The sequence below is a fragment of the Trachurus japonicus genome, chromosome 13, assembly GCF_045865225.1.
Source record: "Trachurus japonicus isolate A0001 chromosome 13, Traja_1.0".
Taxonomy (NCBI): Eukaryota; Metazoa; Chordata; class Actinopteri; order Carangiformes; family Carangidae; genus Trachurus; species Trachurus japonicus.
The window spans coordinates 33,099,491-33,124,651 of NC_140919.1; the positions used below are offsets into that span (position 1 = coordinate 33,099,491).

A 25,161-nucleotide genomic window follows, 5' to 3' on the forward strand; every position below is an offset into this window, starting at 1 on the left:
ATTTTAAAATATTCAAAAATTAACAAAAATGTTCAACATGGGAAGAAATACATTTTGACACTATATAGTATTAGAAATAAAATGAAAATTGAAAAAGATGAAACAGTTATCTACTAAAATTAGCATGCTAACCCTTTAGCACTGCCCCATCTCCTCTCATCTTACCACTTTGTACCTCAAAAGACCACAGTGAGTCACTGTACAGTCCCATCTGCCCTCGGTCCAACATAAAGGATAAGGTTGTAACTTGCTGCAGCCATCTTGCTCCCCCTCTCTCACTTGTCCTCTACTCCAGCCACCACTACAAAATCCCAGTGTCCGTGACTGGGTAGACTGGGTGTGAAATTAAATTAAACTAATCAATGTACATAGCATGCTTTGACCCGGATAACAGAGACACGGTGAGGGGTGGTAAGATCTTTAGATGGCACATCAATGCAGCCTATCAGGATCTGGCCCAGTCATGACTGTGGCTCAGGGGAAGGGAAATGCAGAGAAAAGACCCAAGAGTGCATTTCCTTGTTTATGATATAGGTAGACAGTACAATGAAGGATGAATTCGATAGTTGGCAAATTCCAACATCGTCCTTTAAAGGAAAGGACTGCAGATACAGATCTGTGGACTTGAGGATACAGAAAATGTGATATTTTACTTATCACGTACACACAGTTAAACACCTGCAATATTCTGTGTGTATGTGTGAAAGAGAGACTATAGGACACAGGGATGTGTGTGTGTGTGTATGTGTGTCCGCGCACACACGTGTCTACATGAGCTATAAAAGTGCACATTGTGTTTTGCTGGACAGAGGTGCTCTGCCTTTCACTGTATATGAAGACATTTAGTCACAGCTGGGAACTAATAGCTGGTGACATTATCACTTCTATCTGCAAGTTGCCCTCATGCATATCACCTATTCTTTGTGGGCTGCCACAGAGAACATCAGAGTGCAGACTGCAGCCCACGTCCAGTATCCAATAGATACAACAGATACACAGTTTTATAGGTGATGTTTCAGGTTTTTGTGTTTCTTTGTGTGTGTGTGTGTGTGTGTGTGTGCTTTCTTTCCCTATATGTTGCATAAAGTGACAAGATTAGAAAGCATCAATATGACACTGCCACAGGAGAAAGGTTGCGGTGATTTTATCACAACATGGGCTGGGGCAACACAAAAAAAATGAATAAGGCAATTTTTAATAATGTCAAAATTCAATTTTCATGTTAAGCAGAGCAGTGTCTTCCAAATCAGATTTGTTCCTCTTAAAAGTCACATACAATGAATGGGTTGACAATATATGGAGGAATACTGTGGGAAAATTTTAATCTGCATTTTAGTCCCAGATACAAGTAATATCATCTTGATTTTCATGTCACACTCTGTGTAGGCCTACCTGCTAAGCTGCTAAGCACCTAGCACCAAACCATCATGTCTTGTAGCACTGCCAAGAGGGCAAGAGGCCAAAAGACAATGCTTGGTGGCAGTAAAAAAGTGATAGAAATAGGAGCAACAGCTAACACTGCTGTCACTTTCCAGAACTAGGTAATGGACTTAGTGAGTAAAGAAATTAAATTTGATGTTCTGCTGGCTATGAAGCAACAGCAAAACGTACATTGAGCACCATAAAACTGATTTGCAGTAAACACAAAATGGACATCAGCTTTTAATTTGGCATACAAACCTGTTGGCAAACAATTGTGTATTTACACATTAGGCTGATATGGAGCAACACTAGTATTAATTTAGGATCACCAAGCAAACTGAGGTCCAATATTCAAACCATTGTTAGCTTTGCTGTAAGCTCCGCAGCTAAATCCTCCATTATGTTTTCTGCTGCCAACAGCTGCCTGCATAATGACAGAAAACCAAAACAGCGAGGTTGTGGGACAGAGACACACACATCGTAATTTGATCCAATGGTAACATAAAAACAGTTAAGCAGCTTTAAAAGATGGAAACACCTTGTAGTTACAGTTGCACTATCAACGATTTGCATGGCAGGTTTTTGTTAGAAGACTGTAAACAAAGTCTGGAGTGTGTTCCTGGATTCAGAGCTGTAATCTGAAGCTGCACTGCACACCTGTGTTTCCATGACTGTTAACAGAGTGGGTTATAGGAAGGTGCTGGTTCAAGTAAAGGATGACACAGACCTGGAGCTCCTAACCACACTATGAATTTATAACACAGAAGTTGTAAAAATGCACATGTTATCAATAAAGTTGATTTACAGGGAGAATGCAGGCCAGCCTTTGTGGTAAGTATTGTATAATGTCTCCGGGTCAAGTGAGCAGAGGTTGAGGTCAGAGGAGAGAACTCTCTCTCTCTCCTCATCTCCCCTGTGTTTGATCAACAGCTACAAATCAAGGTTTTATTCTCTGAAAGGGGTCTCAGCCCTTTTTCCCACACAATGAAAGTGGCTGCGGGTCGCTCATGTCACGTGTCATTATATCAAAATGTGGCAAGGTGAAGAGGGCCTGGGCAAGCTTCAAACCCCAGACTCCCGGGTAAGAGTCATGCACGCTAACCACTTGACCAAAGGGACATCCCCTTGGCCAAGTAGTCAGGGCGCATGGTCAATTGGAGGCATAGTGACAGGACCCTCAACTGTCACAAAAACACTCACGCAACAAACATAACTACTCATCAGCCATACCCAAGACTCACACTGTGCAAAAATGACTCAAAGTTAAACACACAGACACATATTTTCTAATTCAGTGTGCACTTTCCAAGTATACAATTATGTCTGTCATCCATAAATCACAGACACAGCTCCAGAACCTGCCTGGAATAATTATGCTTCTTGGTTGTTTTTTTTTTTTTTTTTTTTTTCTAGTATCAGTACCTCAGTAATCAAGAGATTGTTGTCAGAGCATAAGAGATAAGATACGATAAGAAGGCTCTATTGTCCAATGGTTTAAAACACAGTGGATATTTGCCTTTGGCACATTGACAGTCAGCATACAACAACAACTGGACACTACCAGCACAAAAACACATAAGCACATGAAATAAATACTGTATAAACCACAGCAGCAGTTTTATTGGCTCAGAGATTTCGGATGGAGATGCTCTTGTTCAGGATGACCACTGCTTTTTTTGGCTAGGGGAACCCCGAGGCTCCTTCATGATGGCATCAAAACAAATGATGGGTTGAGGGTGGGTGGTATCATTATAAACCTGGACAGCTTTTTTGGTTATGGACCGTCACTGGTGCTATCCGGTGCTACATAGCAAATCGCTCATTCTGATAACTTGATTTTTCAAAATGTGAACACACAATAGGCTCACAGTATACACCTAATGACTGTCTGTCTGACATAGCTACAGAAAACAAACTTGACAGCAGTGTGATTCATTTGACTGACAACATTCAGTCAGCCAGAATTATTTGGTGTTGGCATGGAGTGGGTCGCCTGAGTATTTGATCTAACCGCATTTGGGTGTTGACTAAGCTCAATATTATTTTTAAAGCAGAAGTAAGCGATCTGGTCATTTTGGCTAATGCTGCGTTCCAGGCAGGCTTTTGAAACCGTAAATTACAGCTTCACGTCACGACTTACGACTTTGTAGCGTTCCAGGCAAACCCACTCGTGTTTTTCCGACCTGTTTTACCTGTGAAAGTGCACTATAACGGCCACTTGTAACTTCCGACCCGTGAACTCATACCAAATCGAACTGGTACGACTTCACAGGTCGGAAAAACACGAGTTACGGCGGGTTGCCTTGAAGGCACCATAACGTCTTGTCAGCCGATGGAGTTAGCAGCCCCCGCCCTCGTCATGGATCTATGGGTCCTCGTCCCTACATTACCACATTCACACACATCCCTTGGCTGCACACACAGCCCTTCATGCCGTTCTCTCTCCTCATTGGATAAAACTTGTAAGATACGAGAAAAGTTTTCTCCTCGGCTCAGAGCAGAGCAGAGTGACTGACAGACCCGTGTTTCGGTCCAAACACTCTATGTAAGTGATTGCTGTCGGAAGATATAACTATTTAAGACTTATATTAACACAAAAATATCGCTTACTTCTGCTTTAATCATGGAAAAAATCTCATCAATTCAAGATACCATAGATTCCAGGATTTTGTTTCAGCAGCAAATGTTTGCACCAACATTTCCTCCTGGTCCTCTACTCGCTGAACCTCGTCGTTGAGCAGCATTGATTTCAACACTGATAGTAAACTGAGAGACAACTATTGCACTATTCAGAATTAACCACTGCATCCTCAAGAACCTCAAGGCTTCCGCTGTCCTTGCCATCTAAACCTGCAAAGGATAGCACTTTCCGTGGCACCCTAGGACTGGCTTCTGCCTCCTTGGGAAGGCAAATGACCTGCTCTGGGTTGACTTAGTGCCTCCTCCATCCCATTCCAGTCATTTAATCTTGGAACTGTATCAAGATAGCGATCTCCCTTTAACCTCCACTGAGGGGACGGACACAAAAGGACACACTTCCCACTTCATCACTCAGCGTCAAGCAGTAGTGGCATGCCAAACAATCCCATTAGCCTGCAGCCAAAAGCCCGGGGACGGCAGCGACGTCCTGGACAGACCACAGCTCTCCGCTCATTTTCAACATCCTCTCTCCTCCCAACATCCATGCACTCATGTGTCAGCATATGTAATGAACTCACTCAGAGCTACAGTAAGCTTTTACACTGAGGAAATAGGCAGCCCCATCACTCTGAGTAGCTTTTTACAACTCAACGCTGATCAATTAATGACTACGAATGAGACTCTGAGATATTCATGCAGGAATATGAGAGTGATGCTGAGAGAAAGAAGCGCGTTAATAAACTATGAATTGCAACTCGCAGCAAATCCAACAGCAGGGCGGCACTTTCACAGCCACGCACATATTGATACCTCTTAAAGCTGGCAACACATGCCAAGGTCGCTGGCCTCATATAGAAGATTTATTTCATTCTCATATCCAGGTGCCAGCTACAGAGAAATGAGCTGAGACTCCAACAGCAACCAGTGTAATCAAAGAGGCACACAGTGTTTAGAGCTTCCCGGATCTTGCTTCACAAGTCCAGGGAGAGAAAATGAACAATAAAACAAAGCGCAGGACGGAGAAAAAATAGATATGTGACCCTGCTGCTCTTCTCACAGGCTGAGAAAGTGCAAGAGGGAGAGAGGAAACGAAGGAGGAGAGCAACTTAAGTGTAGAAGAGGGAGGAGGAGTTACTCACGGCTCCTGTCACCTTTCCACCTCCAGCTTCCCTTGTACTTCCCCGATCCGTCCCCTGGTACACAGACCCCACACAGGACCTCCATCAGCACCAGCGCCAGCAGCAGGGGCATCTGCCCGCGGGCCATGGCTGCCTCTGTAGCTTGCATTGGGGGCTACAGCAGAAAGCTGAGGGCCACGGGGAGAGCTGTACCACACTCCACGGTCATATCCCACGCAGCTGCATGGAGAGATCCAAAACAATAACAACACGTCCCTCCTCCGCGTCCCCCTGGAGATTTCGCCCTGGTCCACAGCACTGAAGCCCCAGAGGGGGTCATACACTCGCAGCAGACACCCCTCCTTCCTCCTGGGGGATTGGACTGATCCCTCTGAGAGCAAAAGCTTCACAGGCTGTAATTCCAGCACTGGTAGACAGGCAAAAAAAGTAAGCCTGGATTTCTGGAGCTTCACTCTGAAATATTGATCTTGACTTTTTTTTTTCTTCTTCTTCCTCTTTTCAGTGCTTCTTGGAGTTAAGGAGGTATTTATTGCAGTTCTGCTCAAAGCCTCAGACTGACCTCAGTGGTAATAGTTCCCATGAGCAGAGATAGCACAGGCGGACGCAAAATGTTGTTCCTCTCGCAAGGCAGAAGTTGTCCAGGTCACAGTGCGGACCGGTGACAGTGACGGTGACGCATCACTGATCCAGCAGCGGCAGCCAACTCTTGTCACCCACACCAGGCACTGACTGAGTGAGTAAGTGAGTATGTCCAGGAGTGTGTGTGTGAACGCATGTGTGTCCTCCGTCTCTCTCTCTCTCTCCCTCTCTATCCGTCCAACTACCACCCGTCTCACATCACATGAGGCAGTGTTGATATGAAAATAAGAAATAAATCACAGATAGTTCACCACAGAGCAGCCTTGACTTTGTCAACAGAGCATCTGAGAGAGAGAGAGGGGGAGAGAGAGAGAGTGCATCTACGAAGCAAAGGAGGGAGGGAGAGGTGGAGGAGAGAGACTTAGTGAGACGAGCGTGTGGGGGGGTGGGTGTGTACAGTATGTGTGTGTGAATAGCAATTTTCCAAGTGCAACGGCTCTTGTGCTTTTGCGTGGCCATGATGCATGTATTTTTATCGCAGACTCCCCACAGCCTGGATGAGATCAACGGCTGTAACCTGTGCTTTAAACTGTGTGATCTGTGTGTGCTACTGAAACAGGATTAAAGCAACACAATGTCTTCTCAGATATAAAAACAAAAACACCACTGTGCACCCGCCTGCCCCAACCGACCAATCACCACAGCACACACCTGTGTAGACAAGCACAAAGACCAGTTTGACTGGGTGTTTGTTATGTGTTTGACAGTAAATCTGTTAGTGACGCAAATTAATACCTACATCAGAGTGTTAGAGAGGTTGTCTGAATAATATCAGCTTTACAGAACCGACAAACACTTAGACTGTCACCTACTGTAGTTTATAGTTTCCTATCATGAAATCAGAATCAAAGGGAGACTGATGTATCACATTTCAGGTCATTGTTTAAAGTTGAATCTAATTTATCTAATCCAATCTAATTTGCTTTGCATGCACTGCAGGTTTTTAATGAGCTTGATTGTGATTGGCTTCATTGTGACAACAACATTGTGCTATAGGTTTCAAAAGGTTTTGAAAGTAAGAGTTTAAACAACTTTGGCTGATTCACACACACTCTGAAAGAGACAACAATAAATATAAAGGTCATTTTTTCCTTTCACCGAAGAATCTTTAATATGCATAATTTAACTTGTCTTTAAAATGTGCAACACAACTATATATTAAGTATGTGTACACATATGCATGCACAGAGGCAGGCACACACCACAAATACCATTTTTGAAAAAAGCAACAACAAAAAAAAAACAAGCTCAGCAAGTCTGGGTTTAGAGTTACACTGCTTGTTTCCTCCGCCTGCCCGGGCTGTCAGGAGGCAGGTGAGTGCAGGTTAACGTGGGAAAGTGGAGGTGTCAGCAGCACCTCCCCCCTCTGCTCTGTCCCGTGTCCCTCTCATATGCCCTTCATTACCGTTGTGTAAAATTCCATTACCGAGTGTAAACTGCCCCTGAACAAACATAATGTAATCCAAATGACTGAGAATTTACAGTGTGCCGGGTCAACTTGAGGAAGACATAAATCGGTATATTGACTTGTTTGCTGAATCCTTTGTGTCACAAGCCGTTGTGAGATATATTGTACAAGTCTCCTGCTATATATAGCAGACCCAGATGAAGTCTGATTACCTGATGTTCTTATTTTGTCAAACAGTGCCGACGATGGCTCACCAGGAGCCCCTATTTGTCAGTCATGTAATCCTGATGTAGTGGCCCTTAAGGACCATGCTCCTGGAGATGTAATTAATCACATTACATTAGCCACTGATGGAAGTCTGATTAAAACAGCTCTCTAATGATTAGGCCTCTGGAATAATTACCACTGCAGTGAGGACGGGCCACTTCAACCCCTCAGGACGCCAATCTAACACTCCTTCTACCTGCAAAATGTCACTGGTAATGCCAACAGCTCAGAGACTTGGACAATGCCATGTAAATCCACTGCAGGGAGAGAAAAAATGGCGCGGGGCGGGGGAAACGAGAGGTAGCATTTGCAAACTGTCTCCAGGTAGCCTCATGTGTGTGCTTTTAAGGTGAAGGGTATCTTTGTTATGCATCCTGAGAAAGAGATTAGCTTCATGTTGTCAGACAGCCAAGGTGGATAACATGTTCGGTAACCAAAAAAAAAAATAAAATAAACAATGCATAAATGACTTTCTTTGTCATAGAGAAAATTGACCAAAGATGATCACGCCAGTCTCAGCACAGTTATTATAGACTTAAGCGCTTTTCTTTTGTTCTGTGCAAACAGCAAGAATCAGCATGATCCTCTGATGACACATCTGCCACTGACATGTGGTAACCTTGCTGAGCTGCATATGTGTGATGCTTGTTTCTGTGCACTTCCCTTTCAGGCTGCTTTACAATTCAAATTGCACCCATTCACTCATTTTGCAGCAAAATGCTGTTGCTAACATGCTTCCATATGTATTCACTGTATTATTTATAGATTTAGAGATGTATATTAATCACAATCTTGTAAATCTAATATGCATTAATACATAAACATTGCTTTGCAAATTTAATTCTGTGGCTGTGTTCTGTGTGTTTAACATGAACCATTGTGTAACTTCAGCTATAGCAAACAAGCACCACACAGCTGTGTGGCTGCTTCATGACAGCGTGCAAATAGATCACACACATATATCGTAGAACAAATGACTCCAACTCACTCACATAATCACACACGGTGACTGGCTGTGGCACTTTGGCTAATTATCATTAGAGTTCACAGCTGGTTACCATGACACTACTGTAACTAACAATGCTAGGAGTGTTTTTCACTTTCAAGTTGTGCTGGTTTTAACCACCCATCTGGACACTGGGGAAATATGAAGTAGAGAAATATATAAGACAGACTTTCTTTGCACCTTCATAACTCTGTACACTGCTCATCTCTGGCACCACCCTGCACTTGTTTATCTCCATTTATAAACTGCATCTGGCAGAACTCACAGACTCTACAAACGCCTTGTCAGCTGCGGTGCTCTGCAGGGTCGAAACTCTGCCTTATCTTGTCATCCTCTACACGTTCCCAGCTGTTTGTGTCAACAATAAGCATGAACTGTCTTTGAATTTGCATACTAAAAAAAAACATATGAGCTGCCTCATGCTGAGCCACAGTAGCTAATATTGTGTCACAAAAAAACAACAAAAAAACTGCCTCAACAGGATGAAAGCAAATACGAGGCACATTTATTCAAATACTAGGTCGCACGCTGCCCAATGACATGTAGATCTGCGTTTGTGATAAAAGCAGCGCTTCTCCACCTCTGCCACTGGTCTTGGTGTAAGGCTAGATGCACAATTAACCTTTGAGAACTACATGTAATCCTGCTAAAGCCTCCTTCCAGACTCTATCCCAATTTTAACCCCGGATACAGAGGAGCCAGCCCTCAAGGCTAAAAAACTGCAACACAGTCTTCCCTGGGATCCTTGTCAGGAGTCTCCAGAGACTCCACTATATTCAGCACAGCGCTGCAAACCTGAGAGTGAAAACACTATCAAACCCCACCCTTTGTGTAACAGCTACAGCTCATTCACTTGACTGTGCTGTGCAGCTACAGACTTGCCTGCCTGAAGAAGTGCTCACCTCTGCAATCCTCAAACCTCAGTTCAAATGACTAACCCCAGGAGTGAGCATGATAAAATGCTTATGCTTAGAAAAGTATTAAAATGCTTAGCATTAGTGTTACGTCCTTGTACTTGTGTAAGTGTTGCAACAGTGGGTTGTGTGTGTTCTGCCTGGCTAATAGTGCTGCCTAATGGTGTTGAATGGCCTCAAGAGCTGAAGGGAGGAAGATGCACATCTTACTCTTACACTCTGAAAAAAATATTCTCTCAGTGACCTTGCACATGAAAATGATTTACCAGCTGACATCTTGCTGTACATAATAAACCGTGGTCAAGGTGGTGGCAGAATGTTTACAACGTTTACTGTAATTTCCTCTGTAAACTTCAACTGCAATAACATCACTTTCTTCAGTCTGATATGTATTTTTTTTCAAGCAAAAGAGCTCACAGAAAAAATATAATTGTAGATTACACTGCGTTTTTTTCAGCGCTTGTATCTCTCAAAATCCAGCCACCATATAGCAAAAAAATTAGATCCCCTTCATATTGCGCCTGTCTCCCCCTCATGTGAGTATGATGTTCGTGAGGCTGGGATTCTGCCCCCTCTCGGCTCTGCCTGCATGATGTGACAGCAGGGTTGATGGGTGGTACAAAGACACCCAGCTGGGATGAACAGGCGGAGGGCTGGACACTAGCACACAGCTTGGAGCATAGTGAGTGTTTGGAGGGGACTGGCACCCTCTTTCTGCCACTCACAAGGCAAAGAGGAAGAAAAAAGCTGGTCGACAAGGAGACGAACCGCAGCGGAGTCTGAAATCTAATTTGGAGAACTTGAAGCTCTGACTTTCTACTGTTGAACTTCAAAAAGAATAGTTTTTGATTCGGTGCCAGCACTCAAGATGAACCCACAGCTTGTACCCAATTACAGTATCTTCTTTTTTCGGTTCAATATATTGTTTAGGCGCCGGCAGGTGGAGTTTAGACAGAGGGTTAGTAGCTTGTTGTTTCCTCCTGTTTCCAGCTGGCTAAGCTAACAGCCTAACATACATGAGAGTGGTGTCTATACTGCTTATAGGGACATGGGAAGGGGGTGACGTGTCTAGGGGCAGGTTACACCCTGGACAGGTCACCAGTCTATCACAGGGCCACATATAGAGACAAACCAACTGTAGGAGGAAGCCAGAGAACACAGACAGAACCCAAGCAAGAACTGGGAGAACATGCAAACTTCAGACAGGCCAGAAAGGCCCCAGGCTAGGGAATCGAACCCAGAACCTTCTTGCTATGAGGCAACAGTATAGTCACAGCATTACAGTGCTGCCTGTGGTCTCAATCTTCTCATGTAAAAATAAAGCAAACGTGTGTCCACTACCCCTTTAAATGAGTAGCACCCGCCATGAACTGTATTTTCCACCTCCATCATAAACTTCAGGATATCAGCTCACTGCTTTACTGGGAGTGGTATTAAATGTGTACTGTTGTAGCACATAAACTGTTATAATAATTGTTCCCTTTGCAAATTTGCTAAATCGAGCCTATTAAATCTGAAAATGTGCTTGTGTAACTTTACAGTACAATAACTTTCTGTATAATATTTACCAGTGCATTTGATTAGAATCTTAAGTGTTTTCGAGAAAGGCAGATGTAGCATAAATTAGCCATCAGGAATCCGGTTGTACAGAAACACTGTGAGATGAAAGAGTTTTTTTTTTTTTTAACCCATTCATATTTCATTACTGTCTCAACCTCAAGAGTGCACATGAGAAATCAGGATCCATCCACATTTATAGGCCCAAGGTAAGAGTTACTGCATGACACGCAGCACAGTGACATCCAATCTACAGGTTGTAAATACAGTTCAGCGTTGGATCTTCTACACTGCTGTGTGTGTGTGTGTGTGTGTGTGTGTGTGTGTGTGTGCAAGCTCTTTGGGGGGAGTGTGGTAACTCTGAACTGTTCTTGGAAACACATTCGTCCATCTGCCGCAGAGCCCCCCGCTGCTTCTGAATGAGTTATGTTCAGCATGTACGGAGGACGATAAACAGGACCACACCCAGCATTCCCTGCATGGCCAGGTTACGATGGCCCACTCAATCAACACCACCGTCCCACCCACACCTCCAGACCTCTATCTGTCTTCTCCAATACACGCACAGCCTCCCCCTCACCTCTCTCCAATCAATGAGAAGTCGCGGGAGGGACCTGGCTGAAGGTTAATGTGTGCAGGGGGGGAGTGACACATGTGAACACTCACAAAGACACAGGGGGGGAAGAAACACCTCGTACCTACTTTCAGCTGGAGCTGCAATTTGAGATGTGTTGTTTTCTTATGTTCTCTCCTATTTCCAATTTTCCCAGGAAATGACATGGTGAATTCACATGTAAAAGGCTTTCTGTATTTGTGTTACAATAATTCAAGACTTCCTGGAGGTTTGCTGTGACTGTGATTCTGATGCAGGCCGCTTTTGAGAAAATACTGTACTACATGTCACTTTCCTCTGCTTTTTCTATGCCAGCATAGTAAGAAATAAAATGGAAGTTTAAAAAATCAAACTCAAACTTGCTGACTTTAACAAATATTCATTATTCAGTGAAGTGGTACTAATCTTTAATGAGATCTGGAGTCTGCAGGAGACTTGACACCGAGAGAAACAGACTGAACAACAAACAACTGTTGTTTGTATCAGAGGATTTCTCTATGATGAACTGCTGCACTGACACCAGCATCTGCTCTTGTTATAGAGACAAACAGGGCTAAAGCCATTTGCCCCCCCCCCCCCCCCAACTAAAGTCCTGCTTTCATTCCCCGTAATGGCTGTCGTCAGCGGTCTCACCTTGCAGTGAGATTCCAGCCTGCAGCACTATCGTACAAAATGCACAACACACAGTGATTTACAGCTGCTGTTGCTGCAGGGCCATCTGGACCATAACCACTCCTGAACACTCAGCATTAGGCGCTACATCTCTCTTTCTCTCTCTCTGTACTCTCAGTGCCTCATGCTTCCTGTACATATTGCTTCTTTTGCGTAAATACCATAAATACATACAGTATGCCTTCTTCCATATCAACCTAAAGTTCCCCTTACTTACTCTCATATTTATCATATCTACCTGCACTCTATCCACAGACAATTCCTCTAGGTAATCAAATAACTGGCTTCAGAGGCAATGCGCTCAAAAGTAACAAAGGAAATCTTACACTGGCATTTACAGTAAACAGGTGTTTTCATAAAGTGTGGCACAGAAGAAAACCTGGGAGCTATGAAAGCTCAGTTTACTGAACGTCTTGCACAGTTGAATCTCTCTTTCTGTCCCTCTCTTGTAAAGGTACTGACCCCAACACCCAGTCCACAGTCATAGCAGCGGCACATTTGCTATCGCTTTTTCAAAAAATGTGCTTTTGTTCACACAGACGGGAGCTCTTAATTATGCTAAAGATGTGCCTGAAAAAGTCTGTTATCAGTGCAGCGTTCCCTTCAGTGAGGTTGTATTTAAGACACCTGCACCACCACCACCCTCCCTCCATCCTTCCCTCCCTTGTGGAGAATGGTGTTGCGGTCCGGAGGCCACACAAAACCCACGGGGCTTCGCCATCTGAATCCAGACACATTGGCGCTGGCTTTCCCCCAAGTACATGGGTGATAATCACATAACCCTCAGTGTAAATGTGACTCATTCACGATTATGGGAGTGTCATAACGGAGGATCTGCTTCTTTTAATGTCCCGCGCCTCTGTTTCAATGTGTCTCTAAAGAGCCGTCTGTTGCAGCCCGTGTCCACTGGACTGTGTGATGAGAACCAGGTGAAACATCTGGTGTCATATAAAAGGTGTTAGAGCATTAAGAGCGGAGTTGTACAAGCTTCAAAAGAGCTGCCAAATATACAGCAGATGTAAAGGAGGGTGCTGCGGAGGTCAGCTCCTGTGATATGACTGTCGACCAGCAGGGGGCACTGTCACACTCAGTCGATACAGAGGCCACTGATTCCACTCCAGGGAAGGTCTGGGGACACTTGAGGCACATCAGGGCTTAGGTGTTGGACCGACACCTGGAAGCTCGGTCCTGATTTAGACCCTTTTAGATTAGATCTGTAAATCCGCTGCTCTCTATCTACAAGATCACTTACACCGCAGATTGATTGGAATAAATTATTTACAGTGCATATACATGTACACAACCCTGTATCCTCCAAGAGCCTCAAGGACAAACACTTCCATGAGCCGATCAGGTGAGAGGGGCAAAGCTTCTAAGACCCACACTCACAGTGATCTGATTTGTGGTAGTTGATCCAAGGACAGTCGGATTCAGTGTGTTCAACTTATAATAATACTAACTTCTATATCTCGCTGTTACATATAGTATAGTGCAGTTGAATGTGTACACCATGTGCACTATGCTTCCTGTGTGTGTAGATGTGTATGTTTACTCCATGTGTAAATGTGTATGTGTATGTGTTTACTATGTGCAATCTAAATGTATGTGAATATGTATGATGTATGATGTTGTTTTCAGAGGCAGCTGTGTCAGCACCCGTGCCCAAGACAAGTTTCCTGTCAAGGACAAATAAAGTTTATCTTATCTTATAACTGAAAAATATGAACATTGAAACATTTCAGCTCAGGAATCAAATCAAAGTTTATTTTGTTTGTATCATCCTTCTGTTTCAGAGAGCTGTGAGAGATGCAGGCAGACAGGGAGCAGATGATTTAGGAGACCGGGAGAGAAACTTTCACTTTTGTTATTACTTTTATTACTTTCTGGCCTTCAATTTACTTTTCGGTTTTAAAAACCTCAGCAGAAGACGTCCTTGAGTAAATATATATATATGTATGCATGTTCACCACATACACAAACTATCTCATGAGAGTACATGTGTATGAGAGAGAATAGGTTTCCTATCAAATTTTGTGTTTTGTGTTGCACAGAGGGGCCCTTTGAAGAGAACTACATCTCTTTTCCTCTTTTTGTGCTGCAGTGAACTTCCAGCTCAAGCTTGAGTGAATCTCGATAGAGCTGCAAAAGTCGTCCAAATAAAACATTTACACCATAAAACTACACAGGCTTGTCTTACCCATAAAATGAAAATATTGAGGCTATGTTTATTTGTAAATCAAACTTTAGTACCTGCTGTTGTGTGGGGCAGGAAGTAATGGGAGGGAGATACACAATCTGTCCAGGAGGTGGCACTGTAAACCAAGTTAAACCTCAAACCCCGGGAACGAGACTCAGAGCAGACTGGTCCATCAGTTAGTTTACTTCAGACTGAAAATAGCTCCCTACTTATTCAATGAATAGAAATGGTGAAAAGAAAAAAAGCTTGTGAAAGGAAATAAAATGGTTAAATGGTAACACAAAGCATGCAAATGTCACTCATCCATATGTCTTAATTAATGCAGGTGCTACAGGATACTTTATATGTTTTGTCTTTTTTTTAAATCTAAAATGTGTTTCATTTTTTTGTTTTTCTAATGATACGTCTTCTTGAGTTTCATTATGTCAATCCAAAAGTGGATCTTCAGTTCTAGTTCAGAAGTGATTTTCACTCATTTTCCAAAAGAGGGCAGTAGAGTGTCATGTTGTGAGACTTCTCAGCTCCATCTCCAGTCCACCTGCTCATGCTGCACTTCCCTTGACCACATCCTCCTGCTGTTTCATTGGGACTAATTACAGTGTCCTTCATCAAAAGCAAAATGTTAATGACTGATCCCAAACCGCTGCCAAAACGGCGGCATCGGGTAAGCGTTCGCTAATTGGTCAAAGCAAATACATACATATATGCTGACATAATGCTGGTGTTAAAGACCGAAGACTCTCCTTCTCTCTCCTCCTCTTCCTTCATGTGCCTCTATCTGCTTTATTTTCCCACTTGTTTCTACTGTTTCCTCTCTCTCTCTCTCTGAGAATTGACAGACCAATAAGCCTTTAATCCCTTTAATACAAACTTCCAACAGAATCACTTTTTAATTGCATAAAATAAACAGTGAATGCGTAACCAGATCTCCTCTCAGGATAGATTTAGTTCGGCTACAGACGGCGGATTAAGTTGAAAAGTAAGCCTGCAAGTTATTTTGAGGGAGAGAGCGGGAAAAAAAAAGAAAACGGATGAGGAGAGAGTGGAGAATAGCATGGGATGTCACAATAATTCCTGTGCAGCACGGAGTTTGCCAACACATGAGGAGAATAATCATATGGAGATGATGGTGGTGGCTCTGTGATTAATGGGCCCATTTTCTTTGCACAGCTTGGATAGTGGGCCTACTTGGCCCCATTAGGAAAAAGCCTAAAGCCACCCGGTTCCTCTGTATGCCATTCATCAGGGAGATATGAGCAACAGAAACGGTTTACTCTCAACATCCATGAAATACACAGAAACACATTCCTGCCTCCCCTTTATGCCGCTTTTTGATATGATTTATGCATCTGAATACCTGTGTCAGAGAGTATCATGGCTCTCGTATTCAAAGTGAGGTGGAGAAAGGAGACGTGGCCGAGCTGCTATCTCTAGTAATTGGTTCTACCCGCTGTGCGGAATCGGAGGCGTGAGCCAGCTTGTGTGTTTCCTTCCTTATTTGATGGACTACAGGGAGCGCGAGCAGCAAACACTGGCCAGACAGCCACAGAGACATGCCAGTCCCCCTTTTAGAGCAGTATGCAAATCCACTGTTAAATTTCATTTTTCTAATCCCTTTAATCAGAAACAGGGGAATAAAGCCAGCTGGTAGGAACCCGTGTTAAGATGTAATTAAGCATCTGATTGAATTTCAGCGCATAGCAGAGTGTGTATGCCAAGGCGAGGGCGGGTGTAGGAGGAGGGGTTGGAAGATAGTAGACAGGGGATGGAGGGGGGGCTTGTACACCAGATTGAGTGTTGGGGTTGGTGGGGGGGGGGGGGGGGGTGCGGGGGACAAGTTGCCCAGCGATGGGGGACCTGGAGCTCACGGCGGGCTTGGTATTTTCCAGCATGCTCCACTGCATGAGTGAACAGCGATCAGAAGCACATTTTTATACATTAGCAGGAAGGCTCCCATGTCAATCATCTCCCTGCTGGCATCGGAATGGTTTTCTACAGCATGAATCTCAACGCAAGGTCCCAGAAAAAATACAATACGCAAACGCCATCACTTGCAAGTCGCCTCCATCAGCAAACATGCAAGGAAAAGCAGTGCGGAGGTTGTTAAAGTGCATTGTTTGCCTGTGAAGTGAATTCTGACGATGCCTTTTTTTCTTTTCTTCTTTTTTTTTCGTGCTTTTCCATTACATTCATCATGGATTTGCTATTGCCACACACTCCTCTTTTGGGGTCAGTGCTGACAGATATACTGCGTACACACATCCTGCAGCCCACCTGGGAACTGGACGAACATGTATCCTAATCCATGTCTAGTTGACAAAGGCGCATGTGCGAGGGAAAACACACACATGCACACACACACACAAAAGGGACTGTAATGAAATTCATTCACTCAAAATGTATTCACTCCCAGACAGAGACAATATAAAGCCCAGTCTGGGGAGAGGGAAGAGCTGTCACACCAGTTTAGCTGGGCCTGGATATAGAAAAGATCCATTACTGAGGCCTTTCATCACCAAACCCTGCACGCTACCTGTGGGGCTCTGAAGCGCCGCATGCGGAGGGGGGAGGGGCGCCGGGCCACGCAAGAGAGAAAGGCAGACAAAGACAGGTGACACGAGTCGACAGGTTATCCTGTGCGTGCCCTCCCACTGTCCTCTCTAAGTCATCCTTCACCCTTGCTCTATGCTGTGGCTGTCAGTGCCCAGAGCCCATCTGCTGAACAAGCTGGCTGGACAAAGCAAGAGTTAAAGAGGAGACCCAGATCCAGATCCAGACCCCTCACCCCCAACCCCCAAAATTTGATGGAAATTTGTTTCATCATCTCCCTGTAACTAACCTTTGACTCTAACATCCAAAACATCCAGCTTACAATGGTTCAATGGTTAAAAATCCACAGAAAAGCAGTGTTTGCAGGGGCTGTATCATGTTTTCAGTGTAAAAAACATGGCCTTCCATGACAAACACAAATCTCAATATGCACTAAGTAAAATTACATTTTCTTTCAGCAGCATTTTCCCCAGCAGTTTGACCATCTTTTCCAGCACTATTTAATTTACTCCTGGTGCTCACTTTCACATCTTTGCCACAAGCAAAAAGTTTTTTTTATCTCGCTGTCATTATACTGACGGATTTAATTCTGACATTTTCACATCCACTTACTGTATTTGAGCACGACGATAGCTCTGTGTCCACAAACCACAATGAGAAGTGGAACTGCTCTGTGTTTGTTTACAATTCATCGCCGGAGATCCACAGCCTCTCTCTCGGGGAGACAAAAGGACAGAGGTAAGCAGTAGTTCAGAGAAAGGTGATGTATGATCAAACGTGAAAGCAGTATTGATTTTCCTCAATTGTGTTTGCTCCGTTTGCCACTATTAAATATGGATTCTGCGCAACTGCCATCTTGACTTTGTGTTGGAATCGACAGTCTCTCTATAAAGGGCTATAGCTTTTTCAATAAAAGCCCTGTGTCAAGAGAGAGATCGGCCTGACACAGCCCGAGACTCCACGTTTGATTTGCTTCAGAGGCAGCACATCAATGCCAGCCAGCAGACGTGCTCAGGTTAAACCACATGGAGACCAATGGGAAACGAGGACAGTAGGAAGGACAGAGAGCCGGTGGCGGGAAGTCGGGAATGTTTCCCTAAAAAGGACAATTGCTGCACCAACAGTTTTATAAGGATTATAAATGCACTGTGTCTAAGTAGGCACACAGGACCCAGTTGTTTAATGACAAAAAGGTTATGAAAATAATGGTCATGGTGAGTGCTCCCCCTCAAAAGACATGCTCCAAAAGTGAACACAGGAGGCCAAGTAAGTGGAAGAGATTAATCTTAGTTAAATTGGGCTGTGGCCCGGCCCCAATCCCCCAGTGATGGTGACACTGTGTCTCTGCTCACTGTCCACTCCTTAGTTACTGTGGCTCAAAGACCGGCCCCCAGTCTCAGTGGGATCAGGGAGACTCCATCTAACAGCTGAGACAGGAGAGCTGACACCGTGAGAAGGGAATTGTACAGTTATATATCTGTTTTATGAATAAATGACATTTTTACAGACATGAATGAAACCGAGCCATAGCGAAACAAGAGTCATTGTCTAAACACTGTATTCCACGTGCGTTAGAACAAAAGCTAATAACACATAAAGCAATGAAGTGACCATTAAGTGAGCACATTCATTTTAAAACTATATCCTGGGGTTAAAGCATCGCTGACTGATTCCTCTGAAGGAGAACATCTCTGTGAAATGTGGCAGCGAGCACACAACAAATGCTCCCTGCAGCATCCGTAATGGCCAAACATCCCATTCACTGCTGTTCCTGCCTTTGTCTGGAGATGAATAAATCTGAGGCGATGTCCATCTAATGCACTTTTTAAAGACATTGTCTGTGACGAATTGTGCATTAACCTGGATGCCATGTCCTTGTGAAGCTTTCCCTACAATGTAGCATCTATTTGTTTGATTAATTAAACAGCTTCTATAACCATTAACAACCATTTTTCCAAGACCAGCTGCCAAATCAGCAAAGCGCTGGAGAAAAGGAAGTGTGGGAGTGGAAGCCATCCTCGTAAAAAAGTGATGAGCTGATAAAACTGCAAATAGTTGACATCATGTTAAAGGCACAACCCATAATCCAAACATACTGTAGGTGAAAAAGCAGTTCTGCCAACACAGATATAAACACAGGACACAGGGCCAATCTATTTTTAGTTACTCCTATATGGCTCCACGTATGGAAAATCTTGATGCTAATACTTCAATAAATATTCCTACAACAGTACAAAGGGGAGCAACCAGATATATAATAATAATACAAATAGTGCCACTACTACTATTACTAATAATAGCAATAATAATAATAATAATAATAATAATAATAGTCATACTTAATAATTAACTATATTAAATAATTAGTCAAGTCAAAATATTGAAAATAATCACAAAATCTAAATATTAAGACAATTTAATTAAATAGTATACAATCATCCAGGAAATATACATGTGACATGTGTTGCACCACCCCATACTAACATACATTCATTTTGATGCACAGACTAAAAATGTTGGCATAGTTTTGCTCACATCAGTTATATTTAAATCTATATACAGTACAAGTCTCTCTGATAGCTGTGTGCAAACATACTTGTAGATGAAGAGGTCAAAACTGTACCTGCACACCCTTTAATATCTACAATATAGTTTCCTTTATGAGTAATCTCACAGTAAGAGCAGTGAGCACTTACTGTAGAGCAACATGGTGGAGACACATTAAAGAGCACACATTCTGACCTTAACATTAGTATACACAGACTCACAGATGTAACCATAGCAATGTATGCACACACAGACACACAGACACACACTGGCAAGTGCATGCTCATACAGGTATGTTATCCCTACAAAGCCAGTCTCATTATTTTGTGTCCCCTGACATTTCAGAAACGCAGTGAGCTCCCATATTAATCTTGAACTGTGCGTCTCCTGTTCCCCACACATTCCTGCCCCTAATGACAGTTTTATCATAACTTATTATTGCTGCCCCAACCCTGAGCTGAAATTATGTAAATGCTGCATGTTTGGTGCGGAAAACATCTTTATGTTTTGCTCAACGGTCGCTCAAGCGGGAATCTAATTCTACTCACCGACAGCCTAAATGAATCGGCTTGTTACGGTTTGAATAATGGTCTGTGCGGAGGGAGACGGGGTCGGCTGGCTGAAGGTTGAGAAGGAGAGACCCACTTAGTTAGGTGCCGCCTTATCGGATTGTACCCCCGCCTCATTCATTACCTTCCATCACTTCCCTCATTTGCAATAAGCAATATCATTACAGGATGATTTGCCTCTAACGTGGGGTTGAAGTAACATCTCGAGGCAGGAATAACTGCTCCAAGATTTGTAATTTGGGCTGCAATATAGGCCGGTAATAAAGCTTCAAATTCACTCTCACACACTCGCCCAGCCTGCCCTCTTTGTTTCACCTCTGCCTCTTTGTGGCACACACATCAAGACAGGCTATAATGTGGAGAAAAACACAATACCTGCACTTTAATAGGATTCTCTCACACAGTGCACAACGTCTTAATTGCCATAAAAGCTTTACAGGTGTGAAGAGTCACTGCTTCTGTCCATCTTTCTGTCTCTCTGACTCCTAATTTGCCAGTCTCTCTCCTTGTTGCTCATTTTCTCCATTTGTCTCTCTGTCTCTTGCGGGTCTCTCATTTTCTCTCCCACTCTTAACAGGCCCATTTGCAGTCAGTGACACTAGACTCTTGCCATCCTATTTATTTAGGTAGTTAACTGAGCAGCCTCAAAGGCAGCAGGCCTGATTTCCAATTACAGACTTTTAGGCATTTATCCGCCTTGAGAATACTGCCGCCCGTCTTGATGTGTGAGGTCCTATAAGCCCTTGAACGCTATAGGCCAGTATCATATGTTCAACATGAGCGATCTCCTTGAAGAGTTTGGATCTATATATTACAAGATCTGTCTCTGCCTTTCTATTGTTTTGTATTTCAAAAACTGAGTGGATGACAATTAAGCAGGCATCTTTGGCTTAGATGAAACCCTCCACCAGTGGTAAACCACCAATGGGCACGTTTATCGTCTTAATGGTATCCCATGTGCTGGAAGCCCATCCTCTGTAATTATGCACATCTCCCCTAAGCACCCGTTTCCTAGCATGCTAGCATCCCTAAGTGTGTGAGTCCCAATAAATTATCAGCTTGCAATGAAATTAAAAGGATCGTGGATCTGTTTGGAAAACTAAGCCTCGGTGCCGATCATCCATCATTCCGGTAGCATAAATAAAGTTCAGAGAAAAATGCAAAGGATAACGTGTCATATGCCTTTCTGCTTGACATTTAGCACCTCACACTTCATTTCCTGTCTGAAATGTCACTCTGAGAAAATTAGAAGTTTCCAAATCCCTGCTCTTTGCTGCAAAGTTGAGGCTGAAAACACAGGTGTTTGGAGGATAAAGCTGGTCAGCTGAGACCAGGAAGAAAAGACCTAATCAGTGGCAAACGACACACCACACAGGGGCATCACTGATATGAAATGAAAACAGGGGGATAGGAACAATTTGTAGCTGGAGTAAAAGGGTCCAGCTGGATGAACCCATACCATTTGCCGTTGTGATAATAATCACTACTGCAAACAAAACAGAGTCTCACTGCTGCCACAAGGTGTGTGTGTGAAGGGGGGGATGGGAGCTGGTACTGTAACACAGGGTGTGAGCTATTGGGGAAACAGACAACAATAAAGCAGGACACAGAGAGGAAGTCTCACACCTGCAGCCTTGTCAGAGTTGGATGTGGAGAGAAGCACCTGCTGTAAGGGGTGTTTCTCCACCTTTCGTCTGCATGGTCATCGACTGTCAGACAGCCGAGGATCAACGCAGCAGCCTGCAGGCAGGGACAGATGGGCCGGTGCTGCCGGAGCACACCGGCAGCACGGACGCTGTCTCCACTGTCGGCGCCCGCCGATCCCAGATGGGTGGGAGGACAGGGGACATTGAATTATGAGTGATGCAAAAACCACTGGGTAAGCAAGCCAGAGCATTTGTCATGATTTGGCTGGGTATATGGATAAGGGAATGGCTTTCAGAGCAGGGCAGAACACTGAAAAATGTAAACATACACACACACACACTCTCTCTCTCTCTCTCTCTCTCACCTGGAATGGAGGACCAAGGACATAGGACAAAGCAAGTTTACTGAGAGAACATTTCAAGTTGTGTTTTTCAATTTTCAAGCGCGCGCTTCGTTCATCTTAGTATTTTCCTTGTTTTCCAGGTCTGGCTCAGACATACCTTGCTCTCTAAAAATAAACAAAGAATGACCTCTCACTTCTCTTGGCACACACACAACGATGCACACAACCACAGATACACACACCTCTCTCCTCCATCCCTCCTGAACTAGAGGCAGCTTCTCATCCTGCAGTCACGCCTGTATATTTAGGTGAGAGGACCTGGGGTGCTTCTCCTTGGCTCTAGGTCAGGGATTTTGTCCGCCAGGGACTCAGACTTCTACAGGCTTCTCAGTACTTTAATGGGGCACCGAGGGAGAAGGGGTTTCAGTCAGGACTATCTACCTCCTGTGGCAAGCTTAATTGGGAATAAGAGATGTAACCCTCCCAACGCCCTCCACCTCGGGGTAAACCTTACGATATATTTAAGTAAAGGCTCTTGACGTGGTGTGCAGGTTAAAGCTGGCTCTGCGAGGAAGGGAGGGACAGAGCCCCGCTTGTGGCTTTCTATTCTCAAAGTGTGCACAACATTACTCTCAGATGAACAGTTTTCAGGTTTTTCCTCATGACCACAGTGGTGCACTTAGAATTACTCCTGTTTCAAGGGGAAACTGGCCTTTACATTGATGAATTTACTGGAATGTCACTGCTCTCCGCTTCCTTCAATTCCTTCTTTAAACAGATAAATCAAGTCAGAAGACACTGGACATGTAGCAGCATTGGGGCTTTTCCAAAGGGGGGTGGGGGTGGGGGGTCACTACTAAACATAAAACCTCGACACTCCCAGAAAAAAAACAATCCTAATAAAACAGTGGATAAATCACTCTGAATCTGCAGGTCAATCGTATTGAACAATAAACATCTTTGTTTTAACCGTTCCTTCATCAGTGTTGAGAGGAAGGCTAGCAGAAACGAGAATGTGGGGGGTGGTTTGCTCAGTATAAAGGGAAGCGTTAATGTGTGTTAATACACTAAAAGCCATGGGGCCTTTTCCGGGTGATGGATTGTCAGCACTAAATTAGTGTGTGTGACAGCTCTAGAGCTGCACTATAGGTCAGGGAAGAATTATCAGCTATGGCAGGTAAAGAAGTCTATACCAGTTAGATTTAGGTATATCAGAAAAACTGAGGAAGGCCAGGAATCACTCAGTGGCACAAGCCCTGTATTCAGTGATGTATGGGGACAACTCGCTATCCATAATGTATAGTTACAGTGAGGAGTTTTGTCTTCGGATACCGAGTGTGTTACCTGAGCCAACACCGAAATACTGACCACATGACTGTACTCTCTTTCTCTTCCCATACATTTACACACTGCTTTTATCTCTTTTTTTCTTTGCAATCCTGACTTGTTTTAGACTTTGTAAAAACACTCTGCCTCAATTAATATTTTTTGTTCAAACATGGTTTTCCTACATAAAAAAAGTAAGACAAGAGGACTGGCAGACTGAGAATTGAAGCACAAAGAAGTTCTGGATCACGTCTTGTGCCTTCCCCACCACAACACCACCGCTTGTGCTGGCAACGTGTGCTTCGGTTAACTACTGCTCTGTCGTGGAGGTTTCAATGACCATTTAAATCAAGATGCTTGGTGTTAAAGGAAACATCAGAGAAACTCAGCCACATGAGCTTCAGACGAGGGGTCTATTGTGCGGCAAAACTGGCAACTACTAGAACACTAGTTGCATCTCTTGATTTTTTATGTTGCTTCTTGTTTCTGCACAGACCAGTTTCTGATTTATCTTGCTCACAATCATGTCAAGTTGACATGATTGGTGGTCTTTGATACTGATCAGTGCTAAACAAAGTAAATTGAGTTTGATTCATACCCTTGGCTTAACAAATCTGCATACCTTTTAATCGAAGCTTTGGGGAACTTTTAAATGCTCCCTGTTAGGGGTGTGTCAGTATACACGTGTAAACATTTACACGGAATGAAACAGTCGACCTTTAATAAAAATCCTTAAACGATACACACATTTTTTTGTGAGCGAGTGTGATGGCGCTGGCAGCTAGTTACCATTGTGTAGCCTGATGTGGCGATACTTGGAATAAAAGAAGAAGGAAGGATTACAATGATGGACCACAGCAGTCATTTTAGGTTACGCTATACCGTGTACACGTTTGAATGGAACGGCAAGCATTGCACAGTTTACACGTTCACATCAGGGGTCGCGTTAACCGGATATTTTCCGTCATTGACCGTTTTTTTAAAACGGTGACGGAAAAATTTTGAGGCCATCCGTCATTTTGACAGATTGCAATTCACAGCCATGGCCATCTGGCCATGTGCATTTGTTTACAATGAAGCCGGCGGATAATCAATAAATGGAGCGGTGGATAACGATATAAAACATATACAATGTCTCAAAGTCACTATGGTGAGAATTAGATTAAAAAACAAACAAACTCACAGCTGGCTGGTGCGCTCAGTAGAACGCTGTAGTACATACCCCAGGCCTGTGTGGAGCGTGTGTGGCGCTGTAGCGCTGCCACACATAAACACCAACAACAGAGAAGAAGACAGAAAGCTTCCCGCAGTATTCAAACTCCAAACATTACAAGTGGATTAAATATTGACTGGGAGTCGTGTCAGTGCAAATATGACGGTCGATAATGATTTAACGGGCGAGATTCAGCTGCAGTGTCCGAGGGGCCGACAGTAGTCAGCTGTTAAGTTACGTAGCTGTAGCTACACAGGTGTGTCTCGGTAGGTAGAGCAGTGGGGGCAGGACATCACCGTTTCACACACTCGCCGCGCACAACTCTTCCAAAGGTAACGTTAAGCCTTATTTTAATGTATTCTGCCCGCCGTGGCATTGTTTATAACACGTAAAGCTGAGTGGGTTTTGTCTTGTCTGAATTTGTGCTGCATCTGGCTGTGTGGTCTATAGCTTCAGTTGTTTCAGTGATGCGCAGTGGCTGCGTGCGTGCGT

At 43.8% G+C, this 25,161-nt stretch overlaps 1 protein-coding gene across 9 annotated transcripts in view; it reads right to left on the reverse strand.

Annotated features, from left to right (window-relative positions):
- robo1 (roundabout, axon guidance receptor, homolog 1 (Drosophila)) overlaps nt 1-25,161 on the reverse strand; it is a 218,689-nt gene that overhangs the window by 171,008 nt on the left and 22,520 nt on the right. The window contains exon 1 of one of the 9 annotated variants that reach the window (XM_085796055.1): nt 5,202-6,126. The exons of 7 other annotated variants lie outside the window; for them this stretch is intronic. In XM_085796055.1, coding sequence (XP_085652181.1) covers nt 5,202-5,349 — 148 coding nt within the window. In that variant the 5' untranslated portion in view covers nt 5,350-6,126. Of the gene's footprint in view, nt 1-5,201; nt 6,127-25,161 lie in introns of those variants that run through there. One more of the 9 variants, XM_085796054.1, reaches the window with a different exon arrangement.